Source organism: Brienomyrus brachyistius, chromosome 3 (assembly GCF_023856365.1).
Source record: "Brienomyrus brachyistius isolate T26 chromosome 3, BBRACH_0.4, whole genome shotgun sequence".
Classification (NCBI taxonomy): Eukaryota; Metazoa; Chordata; class Actinopteri; order Osteoglossiformes; family Mormyridae; genus Brienomyrus; species Brienomyrus brachyistius.
The window spans coordinates 16,840,779-16,855,755 of NC_064535.1; the positions used below are offsets into that span (position 1 = coordinate 16,840,779).

The window sequence follows — 14,977 nt, forward strand, 5'->3', positions numbered from 1 at the left end:
CGTGTCCCAAGGGGGTTAAAACCTGTGTTTTTCATAGGTCCTGACAAGTTATTTTCCAATGATCATTGAGGCATAGCGTATGAGACGGATCCTTCACCTGATTGGCCAGTGAACGTGATAAATCAATATTCGTGTGCTACCTAATTGGTTGGTGAATTCGAAACGCGAATGCGAAAACTCATTAATATTCTGATCCCTGATATGGGGATCCTTCCCTACAGTACCGAGCTGGGCGTTAAGCTCCCCATATCACTCTGTCAGCCTGTCCCTTGGCTCTAGAATGACCACAGAGGAGATTGTGTACCTGAACCCCAAAGACAGGAAATGCACTGTTAAAGTAGACGTTAGGAATTTCTTTTATATTCATATGTTATGGTAATATACCATGTTATGATAAAATATGAGAAACAAATAAAGTGCCAAACTATATATCAGCAATGGTAATAATCACTGAATGAAAAATAGAAGAACAGTGAAGAATGATGCATCTTATTTGTTAAACATTTACCCTGGTGACCGGGTAACTTACTTTTAGAATTGGCTCAGTCTAATCCTAACCCTAACCTTTAACTCTTAACCCTAGAGCTACCATATTTGGTGAGACGAAAAAGAGGACATGTCCAGGGATCAGAATATTAATGAGTTTTTGCATTCACCAACCAATTAGGTAGCACACGAATATTGATTTATTACGTTCACTGGCCAATCGGGTAGGACATTTGTTATGAGTATTAATGAGTTTTCGCTAACTACTTTGCTAAATGAAAACTTGTGTCCGGGGAAAATCACACGTGTGGTAACCTTACAGTTAACTCTCGTTTTACAGTCTACTCCAAATTGACATCATTTACATGTATACAGTCTTTTTCAACAAAAGTTACAAAACATTAAGCTGAAGTTTGTTAAGCAATTGATGTGATTCACTGTTCACATAAAAACAAAAATTAAGTGTGAAAGTGCCAATGGATTCTGTAACCTGATGTTACTCGTGATCTGCATGACACGTAGGGATGTCTGTGTTGTTTAATTTTTAAAGTTAAGGTGTGCACAAGCCTTGCAAACACTGTGTGGTGATACTAAGTGACTGTTATATATTGAAAATTGGTGCCTTTTCTTTCACTCTGTATTACACTTTAACTTACAATACGGTTTGTAGCACTAAATCTGGACAAACCACTCATTTTTGAAAAACCGCCCAGACACCTGACAGGGACCCAAAACATGGATGTAAGTAAGGTATTGAGTAACATTGAGTAAAGTGCTGAGTACGGTGTTGAGTAGCATGTTGAATAAGGTGTGAGCCCCCACATGCTGTGGCACACTGCCAGGCCCTTCCAGCAGAAGGGATATTGGAAATTCAGAAACTCCTGAGTTATCTTTGAACTAGTGCCACTTTCAGCTGTGCTACACATCATCCTCATGACCAAGAGATGAGCTTGAGACATAATTGAATGAAACATTACGATCTGAAATGACATCAGTGCAATTCTCATATCAAGTGACTAATCCATTACGTCCTATGGTCTGTGCCGCTTGTGGTATGGATCAGCATTCTTGGAAATTTATTCTTCATGGTTCAGTTGGGGTTGCTCCAGTGTTGCCTACAGTACATCTGAAAGTCACAAGATCAAACAAAATTTACTGCAATGCATTGGTGTATGTTTGAAAAATAACATACATACAAACACTGACATATGAACATAAGAAAAGCGAACTATACTAGGTTTATTATGTCTGTGGTATATTTCTGTTGAGTTTCTTAATCCATTAACCTGATCAGGATGGACAAAAATGTTCCTGCAGTTGTTTAATCAAGACATCAGTGCAGTGATTAAAGGCTGCACGAGCCTGAATGAGCCACCATGTGCTTTTACTACAGCAGGTCACCATAACACTCGATCATTTCCCAAAAAACACTTATTCCTTTTTCACTTTTCTAGTACAGAATTGCTGTATGCTACACTACACCACGTCAGCCTCTTTTAATCAGATGCTGAGCTGTAGCCAGTTAAAAATCAATGTCCTGCTTCTAGGTTAAAAAAACGAGGGATACTGATATTGATTGGCCAGCTGCCAGAGTTTCCAGTGGATGGTTACTGAGCAGCTCCTCACAAACACTGTCTTTAGTTCAATGGCCACCAGCTTCCTTTTCACTATCGATCCTGCATTCTTGTGTTTATCGAGAGCAGCCTGAACATTTTTTATGGAAATGCCCAAGTTCGGCTGCAGACTGCAGCACTTACTTTAAAGATAATGGACTTCGCAGGCTTGATGCGGGACCGAGGCAGGGATGTCTTTTCAATCTGGAAGTCTGAGTGTACCATCTTTGTTCAACCCAGGTCACGCTCCTCCCAGCTCACAGGTTCTTCATTTCTGCAATCACTTGTGCTGCCTTCCCTGCTTCATATACGGTCCCCATATTCCACGTTTCATTTGGCACAAGCCTGGTAAATTAAGAGAATTCCACGGACCCACTTAGTAAATATTACCACATTACATTTGTTGTTCTGAATTGTTAAGCATAAGCCTCGCCCCCTGTTCAGGTACCTGTGCGCAGTACTAGTTAGCCGTTTGAGTGTGTGTGAACCGCTTGTATACTGGCTCAGTTTGAGGATGTGTCCCCCTCTCCTGGCGAGTCTTTGTGCATTCAGTTTATACCCGAAAGGCTGAAAACAGTTTCTCCCTTTTTACCTTAATCACAATATTCTGATTTGCAGATAGTTCATTAGTGGGATGTTTTTAATCATATGTATCACTTTTTCTTATCTGCTGAAATAATAGTTATTTCTGTTTAGTTGAAGAACCATGTACAGTCATAATGTCTTTTAGTATGTTTATGAGAAATATATGAGATCCTTGTACAGCCATAAGGCATTGTACCAAAAGTCTCTGCAAGACAGTTCCTCTTGCATCTTTTAATAAACAGTGAGGTTTTGAATGCGGGTGTAGCAGAGAAAAGCATGTGAACAGTGGTCATATTTCATACACGGTGCATAGATTTTTGTCATCCAAAGCACAGCTAAATTCAATCAATGTTTGAAACAGGACCCAAGCCACAACTGCACCAACAGAAATAGAAAATCTTGTTTTGCTCTCTGGTAATGACATTAGTGTGCTCCCTAAATGGCTGCCCCCTGGCCCAAGGAGGGAGGCAATAAGGGTCTCATTACTGTATGCCTGCACACATCTCCACTTTCCAGTAAACCTGCGTGATGGATCGGCCCCTGGCCTCAGCAAGTAATGATTCATTTGTGCGCTGTATTATAGTCGGTAATTAAACTTGCCAAGGTGAACTCAAGGGGAAACACAAACCATTTTATTGAGCATTTTGGTAATCGATTCAGGGAGGCAGGCCGACGTCATCTGTCATGCATGACCCAGTGCGACAAGTTAACATTATAATGAATGTGGCCTAGATGCCGACTTCTTTAAAGGATGCTCATTGACTTTTCTTCTGATGTGAGAAGCAGACCCTTGAGTTCATGTGTAAACCTTACTAGCTGGGTCCATGAACTCTGCAGGTTCATCTTCTGTGAGGAACCATCAGATGCTGCCATCAAATGCTGCAGTATCCGTATAGATTCACAGGGAGGAGGGGCAGAGAAAGTGTACTTCAGAGGTTCCTCACGCATCCGAAGCTGTGTTGATGAAACGCTTCTCTCGGCAGGTTCTTCCGCACTGTACTTCCCACAGAAAGAGTACTTTGAGAGTGTGTACGTGGGCCAGGCAGCTGGCTCCCCCCTGCTGCAGCTGCATGGCCTGCGCGAGACCGACACCGAGAGGCCCCACTTCTACCTGTGCCCTAACAGCCCACTGAATAAAGATCCCTACAAGTCCTGGTTCCACCTGGATGAGAGAACAGGCATCCTGTCACTAAACAAGACGTTGGACTCCAGTGACTTCAGTTTGCCATGTGAGTTGGATGTGAAATTGTCCTCTTTGCCAGACACAGACATCATGCTGGTCTCAGATGGGGGCATTAGCAGCTCATGTGTGGCAAGCAGTTCCTTTAGAGTTTATAAGTTACTCTGATGTGCAAATCAGTCTGTTTAGATGTTTAACTTCAACGTTATTAGAGACAACCAGCTGGTCAGTAATAGTGATTCCAGTTCAAGGATTAAAACTGTCTCCGTTTTCACACTTTTGCCTGCCTGATGTTTCCTGCAGAGGTGGGTAATTCAGGTCCACAGAGTAAAAGTTTCAACCAAACAGTTGAATATAAAGAGTTACGGTCACTGAGTACTCAACTGGGTGGTTGAAGCAAAATCTTGGTCTCGACTTTTATTCTATGGGCCTGAACCACCCACCTCTGGTTGCCTCGCTGTAGATGTTACTGATTCTGCTGTTGCTTCATTAGCAAGCAGCCTCACCGTGTCCCTGAAGCGGCTCAGTCTGAAAGCAACGGTCACCCATGAGCCCCAACAAAACCTGAGCTGCTTCTGGAGCCCCACTGTGAACATCATCCTCACCTTCATCAATACAGCGCCTCCTTGTGACCATCAGAATCTGATAAAGATGTGCTTCCCTGAGAAAGATGCCAGCCCCCACATCAAGGAGAACCGGTGGTCTGGGCCCTTCCGGCAGCTCAGGCGCCTGACCTTTCAAGATCTCTGTCCTAATTTTACCATCACATACAGCCTGGAAGCAGGTATTCCATCATGCATCATCTCTGTGGCTGTAATGTGACTAGCTAACTGGAGGAGATTATTTAATGATGAACAATCCTTATGTAAGTAACAGGACGCTGTCATGTATGGTCTGTTTCTATTCATTTTCGGTTGTTTTATTATAGTGTAGTCATTTCAAAACCTTTTCTGAGTCACTTTAATACAAAATGTTCAGCTGAAGTATCGCTCTGATTAGGAGGAATGAAACTCTAAAGAGGGAAACAGGTAAAAAAAATAAAATTGTGATTCGCTGTGTGCTGTCATTCCGTGGTATAGATATTTCCGCCCCATTTTTCATCAATGAGAACACTTCTGAGCTGGTGGTGACCAGGTCACTGGACCGCGAGGAGAAGGAGGTGCACGAGCTGCTGTTAGTCTGCACAGTGACCACAGAGTCCAAGGTGCACGAGATGTCCATGCCAGTCCTGGTGAATGTGTATGACGAGGATGACAGTGCCCCCTATGTGAACGGCACAGACACAGAGGATGTGCGGATCGAGTTTAATCGCATGGAGGTCAGTTGGTCCCTTGTGCTATCCTCCCGTCCTCCAAGGCACATACTTTGGGGACAGCTTATACTTTGTGCCAAATGGAAACCAGCGCTGTCCCTTTAATTATGACTCTTCAAAAAGAATTACCTTCCTGTCGTTTCATCACATTACCATACCCCAGTTTATTGTCATCATTTTGATTCTTTACATGAAGAGGTTGTCCTGATCAGAGACCTGCAATGAGCTGCAGATGAGCCTCAGACTTGCTGTCGCATGCTGTGATGCTGACATTCCCACTCAGATTCTTCAAACCGAGGACTTAAAGGACAGAAATCATTTTCTGTTTTTCTGCTATACGCCCCTGGCATTTGAGTTACTGGTACTTTCTCTGATGGACCGATTAAATGTTTTTTTCAGGGCTCCCAGTTTGGCAATTTATTGGTTTATGATAAAGACACAACACCAATATACCCCAAAGACCAGAGTCACAACAAATTTGTTGGAAGTATGAAGACAAATGACTCCTGGATTAAGGAAATGTTTTCTGTGGAGCATTCTTTCATTGAGGAAAAAGCAATCTTTGGCAACGTACGTGGGACTATTCATAAATACCGTGAGTAATTCGCCATTCACATTTCAATTTACCAGATTATTCAGCACTAAAGGTTAATCTGTTGAAGGTTGTTCTTTCCATACCTTCCTTGTTAATGCAGATATTTCCTTTTTAAACCAAACCCATGTTTTCATCAATACCAATTCCAGGCCTGGCTCTAAATAAGAACATTCCAGTACCAGAGAAGCGCTCCTTCCTGTTGGATTATCTAGTCAATGACACTACCTTTCCTGGGTCAGAGGGAACTGTGATGCTTCACTTCAATGTTACCATCCTACCGGTGTCCATCCGGTTTACCAACCCCCTGTATCAGTTTCCTGTATCCCGTAGATCTGCCCCTTACGCACAGGTAATACGTCATGGAATATTAGCATTTTTTGTGAGCACCACAAGAAATTCATCCTAGTGTTTGTTTACATATTTTAAACTCACATACCTTTAAAATCTACCCCCTGTTTGATGTAATTCAGCAGAATGACATTCCTGAATCAGGCTGTGCTACCTAACAATAGTGTAGAATACAGTATGAATTCTGAATTATTACAGAAACAGGCAAGAGGCTTTTGATTGTCCTGATCTCACATGAAGCTCCCAGAACCTCTTAGCATTTTATGTTTCAAATCGTAACTTTCTCCCCCAGATCAGTAGAGTCTGCATCGACAACTGTCTGAAATTCCAAGGGATCAACATCACTTACCGGCTCGCCATGGAGGATGATAATGTCTCATCTGTGGAAAGAGTATGCCATTCCATGGTCAGCATTGCGCAGAGCCTGACGGACATCTGGGCAGTGCTGTACCTCAACCATACAGAGGCACTGTGGCAACCACAGTGCCAAAGCCTGCAGTACATGGTGGTGGCCAAGGAGCAGCTGAGCCAGCTGCAGGCTGAAGCCAGGCTCCGGGTGGAGTTCTACGATAAAGGCAGGTGCCTGCCCCATGATTAGTGTGCTGCCCTGGGTGACCACCTGCCACGTGAAATCTCTCTTTACTCAGGTTTCATACAGAGCCGGTGAGACCTAACAGGACGAGGTTCTCTGCTGGAAATATACTGGTGTTCGCCCCGCTCAGGACTGTTATCCAGTTGATGTTGTGGTTTTTGTTCTGTACACAGCTTGGCTGTTGATGCTTCTAACCATCCGTGTTCATTCCATGTCGATGTCCAGGAGAAAAGCAGAGCCTGGAACGTGACTGTCCGCTGTCCTGTGCCAAGCAGCGGCGCCGGGGACCATGTGAAGCCTGCAGTGGCTTGGGGGCAACTACCGGGAGGTGTCAGTGGAGGCAAAGCGTCGACAAAGGTTCAAAAGTGGGCTGGCCCTTCATTTATGTACACAGCATGGTGTGCACAGAGACCCTATGAACCTGTAAAACACATGCAGTCCAGCATGCACTGGTGTTAGACTGTCACCTCTCATATGCATGTTTTCACACCCCAGTAATATCCATGAACTACTCCACCTGCTCTCCGGACCTCAGCACCTGCCCGGATGGGTACTGTGACATCGTCGAAAGCAAAGACTTAGCAATATGCCCCCAGGACTGCACAGGTGAGATCAGATGTACCTGAACTGCAAGGTTCTGATGCATTTAAGTTGCATTTAGAACTGAGCGATGGATATGTTGCACTTGTAAAACAGCACAATCATGTTTAATGATTATTCAGATTATTATTATTGTAACTGATGCTTTGGTGCCATGGACCTTTTGCTCGTGACCAGACGGTGATGTTTTGCATGGTGTATACTGATGGTCTCCTGTCTGTGCTTCACTCGTCACGGAGCTCAGATAAGCCCATCGTTGGTGGCCATGAACGAGGGATGCTGTACGGCATCAAGGCTGGTCATGGAACTTGTTACTGTGCAGATAACTGCTTCTGTGAGATGGACAATGTAGAAGGTAAGAGAACTAATTAAAGGTTACTGACTGCCAGCGAACTAATTAAATCGTATTTACATTCAATACACTAATTAAATATTACTACCTAGAAATGCATTACCTATTAAACAGTACATTATTAATCAGTCATCATTAAAGGATGGTTATCGCCTTGTAGATTTGTGAAGTGTTCGATAAATGTGTGCTGTGTATAAGGTATACCTGTGCCTTGTGTTAGGTATGCATGTGCTATGTGTAACATAAACCTATGCCGTGTGTAGGGAAACCTATGCCATGTGTTAGGTAAACCTATGCCATGTGTTAGGTATGCATGTGCTATGTGTAATATAACCCTATGCCTTGTGTTAGGTAAACCTATGCCATGTGTTAGGTAAATCTGTGCCGTGTGTTAGGTAGGCATGTACCATATGTTAGTCATGCATGTGCCATATCTTAGGTAAGCATGTGTTGTACGTGTTGTGGGCTCTCACCCTCAGCCTCTGTTTCGTTCCATGCAGAGTCCATGTGTGATGACGTCTGTAAGACAGTGGTTGCCACGGCGCTTCTCCTCTCCTTCATCATCTCCGTGCTGCTGTCCTCTTACTTTATCCACCGCTACCATAAAAGCTCCCCCAAGTCACCAAAGCCCTCCGCCGAAATGTCCTTCCGCCGGCCCGCCCAGGCCTACCCCATCAGCTTCTCAGCCAACAATGTCCGACGGCCTTCTCTGGAATCCATGGAAAACCAGGTGGCCATTGATACCTTCAAGATACCGGTAAGATGCACACAACTTCTCACTGCTTGATCCCTCGATCAGTCAGCCAATTTGCTGCCCTGGAACAATTAATAAGCATTGCCTGACATCACAGATTGTAGGTATTTCAATGTTTAGAAACACCCAGTAGAAATTTGTGAAAATTCCAAAATACAGGATGGTTTTTCTACAGAATATACAAACTTTGTGTGCTAAGATGTTGACTAGATGACTATATAATATGGTTACAGGAAGATCCAAAGTGGGAATTCCCACGAAAGAACTTAGTCCTGGGAAAAACCCTGGGAGAAGGGGAGTTTGGTAAAGTCGTCAAGGGAACGGCATTCCGGCTGAAGGGAAAAGCTGGATACACCACAGTGGCTGTGAAGATGCTGAAAGGTAGGAGGGTCCATACCCGGAATGACATTATGACATTTTCGTATGCTGCTGGTATTTGTACATACTGAAATATTGTTCTTAAAAACTATCAAATGAATCATACAAAGTACATAATCCAGTTAAATATCATCTTCTTTCTCCTGGCACAATGGTGCCAGAAGTGTGATGTGCATTTTGCTGATTTGTTTGTAAATGATATTCTGGAGATTTGATATTGAATGTATCACCCTGAAAACATAAACATGATAATGACTTTTCCATTGTTCCACCTTGCTTGAAACAGAAAATGCCTCGCAAAGTGAGCTTCGAGACCTTCTGTCAGAGTTCACCCTGCTGAAGCAGGTCAACCACCCACACGTCATTAAAATGTACGGAGCCTGCAGCCAAGATGGTGAGGTCCCCTACGCGTGATGTCACGTTTAATCTAAATCACGTAGGTGTGAGTGAATTAGTATTCAATTCAGTAATTCAATTCTTTTTTTTAAATTCAATTCAGAAAACTTTTTTGTCCCCGAGGGGCAATTTAAAAGGCACAGAGGAGCAGCGCACACACATAACAGTTGTAACGTTTGACACAACAGATGACACACAATTGACACACAAGCAGCTCTAATACCTTCACTGGTCTGTAATCCAGTGGGTTTTGTATCTGAGGGGATTCGTCCTTGGGTTGCACATAAACATGGAGATCACAGAAACTCATGTGAAGTTATCCCCACCTTGGGTCATTCAGTTGGTCCCACGGGAGATCACGTGCAAGTGTGTGCGACATGTTGACTGGCTGCTCTTTCATGCCAGGCCCGCTCTACCTCATCGTGGAGTATGCTAAGTACGGTTCTCTGAGGAACTTCCTGCGTGAGAGCCGCAAGGTGGGCTCGAGCTACGTGGGTGGTGACGGCAACCGCAACTCCAGCTACCTGGAGAACCCAGACGAGCGGGCGCTCACCATGGGCGACCTCATTTCCTTCGCCTGGCAGACCTCCAGGGGCATGGCATACCTGGCCGAAATGAAGGTGCCGTGAGATGAGGGGACTTGTTCTAGAACAAGAAGCCCCAGCCTGTTTCATGACCCTACCCCACCCCACCTGCAACCTATCATAACTTAACTCCTCGTCTTTTCCTCGTATCTGCTCCCCATGTCTGTTCCTCAAGTCTGTTTGGCCAGCTTCTCATGGTCTGCTTCCCAAATCACCTCCTCATATCCTCTGATCTCTCTTTTACTTAAAACTGCTCATCACTGATGCTTGGACCTGATGCCCTTCTTCTAATTTGGTTGCTCTGTATTTATCTCACGCCACCAGCTGAAACTTTTGTCCCCCAGTGTGACCCCCCCCTGGCAGGTCTATAACAAAACTTCCTGCATATTACCCCTGTACAGCTTGTCCACCGAGACTTGGCAGCACGGAATGTTCTGGTGGCAGAGGGACGCAAGATGAAGATTTCTGACTTTGGCTTGTCACGGGATGTGTACGAGGAAGATTCCTATGTGAAGAGGAGTAAGGTGAGGTAACCTCCCCTGCATGTTCTGTGTTGGACATACCTGTGTTTTGTACCATTCATTTAATGCATAGCATCGGTGCTTAGAGTGTAGTCCTTTGGGCAAATAAATGGATGCACAAATCTTCATTTCTTTCTGGACTTTCAAAAGTCACAGCCAAAATCTTCACACAGGAACATATGAAACCAGCCTGACACTTGTCATCTGCAACCATACATTACCAGATTATACAAATGAGACTGATTGAAGTGTAACTTGAAGTGTGTAAATAAAGTAGATTTCAGAATGTTTTAGCTAACTGCTGTTCCCTTAAGAAACTCATTTATCAAAAGAATGGAGGGATATGAGAGGGTGCACAGCAGAATGAACATTGTACTAGCATTGTAGGTTGCAACATTATACTTTCAATTTTCCTGTTGTAAATTTTTCTTTTGATCAGGGTCGGATCCCAGTGAAATGGATGGCCATCGAGTCATTGTTTGACCACATTTATACCACACAGAGTGATGTGTAAGTGTTCCAAAAAAGAGGAATATAAGTAAAAGAGTAATGTACAAATCACAGTACCCTTTTGATACAAGTAAAGGAAATGCAGTCATATTTAATTATGTTTACATTTGATTTCAAATCCTCTTAATGAGGTGGCTAGGAATACTCAGCAATGGCTAAACTATATAGCTGAACAAGACTATATTGATAATATAGTGTGTTTTCCTCAGTATCCACATGTCCCTGTGTGACAGTGCATATCCCTTAGTATTCCCATGTGTCCCAGTATGTTCTTGTGTGACCCTGAGTGTCCCTGCATGTCCCTGTGTGTCCTAGTCAGTCCCTGTCTTACGTTGTGTGTCCCAAAGTGTCTCTGAGTATTCCTTAATGTCCCCATATGTCCATGTGTGACCCTGTGTATCTTTGAGTGTTTCTGTGTGTCCAAATCATGCAGGGTGCAGCAGTGACCCTGTTTCTCACTCTCCTCTCAGCTGGTCCTTTGGGGTGTTGCTCTGGGAAATCGTGACCCTGGGGGGTAACCCATACCCTGGCATCGCCCCTGAACGGCTCTTCAACCTCCTCAAGATGGGCTATAGGATGGAGAGACCTGAGAATTGCACAGAGGAAATGTAAGTTACACAACGACATGCTGACACAGCTTTCACATTGCACTGGCACAGTCCTCATGCAGCGCTAATATTGCTGTTACGCACTACTGACACAGCCCTCGTGCACCGAGTGCTGACACAGCCCTCACACACTACTGTCACAGCCTTAACCCACTGCTGACACAGCCCTCACACACTACTGTCACAGCCTTAACCCACTGCTGACACAGCCCTCACACACTACTGTCACAGCCTTAACCCACTGCTGACACAGCCTCACACACTACTGTCACAGCCTTAACCCACTGCTGACACAGCCTCACACACTACTGTCACAGCCTTAACCCACTGCTGACACAGCCCTCACACACTACTGTCACAGCCTTAACCCACTGCTGACACAGCCCTCACACACTACTGTCACAGCCTTAACCCACTGCTGACACAGCCCTCACACACTACTGTCACAGCCTTAACCCACTGCTGACACAGCCGTCACACACTACTGTCACAGCCTTAACCCACTGCTGACACAGCCGTCACACACTACTGTCACAGCCTTAACCCACTGCTGACACAGCCATCACACACTTCTCATGCACCGCTGACACGGCTCTCTGACAGTCCTCATGCACTGCTTACACAGCATTCACACAGCCCTCCCACACTGAGTGCTGACACAGCCCTCATGCACCGAGTGCAGTCACAGCCCTCACTAACACAGCGCTGACACAACCCTCATACACTAAGTGCTTACACAGTCCTAACACAGCCCTTAAACAGTCCTACAGGATGAAACCTGAGCCAGCGTACATGAAAAGCGGGCCCCTCATACAACCCCCATGCACTTACACCCTGCCATGCTCTTGTAGCATTCAGTCTTTCCCTCACACACTTGTGTACCTGCAGGTACAGCCTGATGCTTCGGTGCTGGAAGCAAGAGCCAGACAAACGGCAGACTTTCTCAGAAATCAGCAAGGAACTGGAAAAGATGATGGTGAAAAGCAGAGTAAGAGCAGAGCCTATGTTTGCAGACATGGGCGTGCCGAAGCATTAACATATGGTACAGAGTGCAGAACCTGGCACTGCCAGTGGGGGCAGTAAAGTACACTGGTTTCCTTTAAAAATGTACAGACACATATACAACTCTACTCAGTTTTCTTCTACAGTGTACTGCATGACTTGTCTCCCTTTCGATCTGACAGGATTACTTGGACCTGGCAGCCTCGACGCCTGCTGACTCACTGCTGTACGACGATGCACTCTCCGAAGAGGACACTCCTTTGGTGGACTGTAATAACTCCCCACTACCCCGCACACTCCCTTCCACATGGATTGAGAACAAGCTCTATGGTAGAATTTCCCATGCATTTACCCGATTTTAAAACACAAGGGTGCTGCTCTGCTCTTGGCATTTGTGATTAACCTTTTATTGGATCAATGACCGTGGTCATGGCATGCTATTTGCAACTCTATGAACATTTATAAACAAGTTATTCAGTGATTGATTATGCAGAAGAAGGATTAATCTGGACCTGCTTCTCATGTAAGCTGAAAATTTTGATTAAAAATTTTAACATTTTCTGTAACGGATCATTTTAGGAATTGTTTTCATTTGAATTGCTAATGTAAAAAGTTTGCTTTGTAGTAAAACTTAAGCTTTTGACAAAGAGCTATTTTGATAGTAATCCATCCATCCATATTTTATGGGAAAAGAATAGTTCACATGTGCAGCAGATCCCTGATCAATTAGTTTGGCCATTTGCTGTTGGGTTGCACACTTTAAACAGTAAGGCTTTTCAATTAAACTCAAGCTTTGGTAACATTTTGTAGAATGCCGTGAGACCCAGCTGGGGGTGTTACAAGTCTTTGACGAATATTAACTGATCCATTATATGTTTGCTGTGTAGCTCACATCTCGCATGTCCTGTAGATTGTAGCAGAGAACCCTTCCAGTATTGTGGATGGGGGTGTTTCTTAAACAGATCACTGACTTGAGGAATTTTCCTAGGAATGTATCACTCTGGCTTAGAAAATTCTAGTACCTGTCAGGCAGCTAAAGAAATATCTGTGTATCTGTGTAAATTAGGCTGAAATGTGCTCTTTATGTCACACATTCCTGGAAAGAAGTCTTTCATGAGAACAGGCATTATTTGTAGGGAAAGCACGAGTAGTCTTTGTTTTACCTGCATGAGAAAAGACATTGAAATTAATCCAGCAAAGTGAAAACTATACTGTATATTATCAGTGTGTGAAAGATTTTTTTTGCTAATGACATGTTTGTATCATCAAGCAATTTGCAGGCAGTTTGTCTGACTTGCATTAGCATAGCATTTTCGAGTATCAAATCTTGAGCAGATTTTAACACCAAAGCCAGGGTTTCCTTTGAGAGCCTTACTGTCTGCACTCTGCAGCGTGATTCCGCAGTGCAGGAAAAATGATGTGTTCTTGTTTTTAGGCATGTCATACCCCAACTGGCCGGAGAAGAGCCCAGTTCTGCTCACCAGGCTTGATGGCACTAACCCGGTCTTTACAAGATATGCCAATGATAGTGTTTATGCAAACTGGATGGTCTCGCCTTCAACGGCGAAATTTATGGACAAGTTTGACAGTTAAACCAAACCAAATTTAACAAATCTCCAATGTGTAGATGTATATATTTCTATATACAAATGTATATATGCTGTGTGGTGTTAAAGATGGTTCCCTTTTATTTCTGAACCACGGGTACTTAGACAGAGAGCTCCACCTGCTGCCAGGAAGGTTTGGCTTTGAGCAAATTATCACTGTCTTGATCTATACCTCAATGCCTTCTTGTACTTCTGCATGATGTGGTGTGTCAATGCTACTGTGTTTCAGCCACCTGTGTGCTTTTCAAATGCCTACAGCAGCCAGCATTTGGCTCAGAAGCTCATGACTACTGTTAGGAATCAAAGGGAGCGCCTTTACCACCATCTGCAAATTTGTCTGCAAATGAAGTGCAAATTCAGCTTTTCTTTTGATCATGTTTCAAAAATTATATTTGTTGAAGAATCTGACAGACGAAACCAGAAGTAGGAATGTTTTCATAACGCGAGCAATGTCAGATGTCTAACGATTAATATTTCGAAGCCAAAGGAAATAGGTTACCAACATGTGCTGAGTAAAGCTGACTTCTGACCTTTTTGCAATTTAGTTTTTAATTACTTGCAGTGTTCTTTGGGCTACAAGTGATTATAACAAATCAAGTTGGTGTAATAGCTCATTATCTTGTTATAACTTGAGTTACAGTCAATAAAGAATGAAAATACATGTTGGTATGTGCCATGAACAAACCAGTGTATTCTTCCTTGGTATGTGCCTTGAACAAGCATTACCTATGTTAGTGAACTCCTCCTCGGTTTGTGCCTTAAAGAAACATCATTTATTTTAGTGTACTCCTCCTTGGTTAGTATCTGTGTGTTCACTTTGTGTCTTGAGGCAAAAACTTCGGGCTTCAGCCCTTCCCATTCCCAGGGGAACATTTTAAGGGCATCTTGGCTGGCTGTGACTCTCCAAATGCCATGGCATAAACAAGAAGGTGCAGATGGAGCAGAGGAGTGAAA

At 43.8% G+C, this 14,977-nt stretch overlaps 1 protein-coding gene across 1 annotated transcript in view; it reads left to right on the forward strand.

Annotated features, from left to right (window-relative positions):
- Positions 1–14,707, forward strand: part of ret (ret proto-oncogene receptor tyrosine kinase) — a 31,711-nt gene extending 17,004 nt beyond the window's left edge. The window contains exons 2-20 of the mRNA XM_049009016.1: positions 3,668–3,913; positions 4,358–4,648; positions 4,944–5,182; positions 5,576–5,771; positions 5,921–6,120; positions 6,412–6,694; positions 6,937–7,068; positions 7,207–7,317; positions 7,556–7,666; positions 8,164–8,420; positions 8,651–8,798; positions 9,082–9,189; positions 9,597–9,811; positions 10,177–10,299; positions 10,736–10,806; positions 11,277–11,414; positions 12,303–12,402; positions 12,599–12,746; positions 13,852–14,707. Of these exons, the coding sequence (XP_048864973.1) occupies positions 3,668–3,913; positions 4,358–4,648; positions 4,944–5,182; positions 5,576–5,771; positions 5,921–6,120; positions 6,412–6,694; positions 6,937–7,068; positions 7,207–7,317; positions 7,556–7,666; positions 8,164–8,420; positions 8,651–8,798; positions 9,082–9,189; positions 9,597–9,811; positions 10,177–10,299; positions 10,736–10,806; positions 11,277–11,414; positions 12,303–12,402; positions 12,599–12,746; positions 13,852–14,009 (3,275 nt within the window). The 3' untranslated portion in view covers positions 14,010–14,707. The remainder of the gene's footprint in view (positions 1–3,667; positions 3,914–4,357; positions 4,649–4,943; positions 5,183–5,575; positions 5,772–5,920; positions 6,121–6,411; positions 6,695–6,936; positions 7,069–7,206; positions 7,318–7,555; positions 7,667–8,163; positions 8,421–8,650; positions 8,799–9,081; positions 9,190–9,596; positions 9,812–10,176; positions 10,300–10,735; positions 10,807–11,276; positions 11,415–12,302; positions 12,403–12,598; positions 12,747–13,851) is intronic.
- The last annotated feature ends 270 nt before the right edge of the window (positions 14,708–14,977 follow it).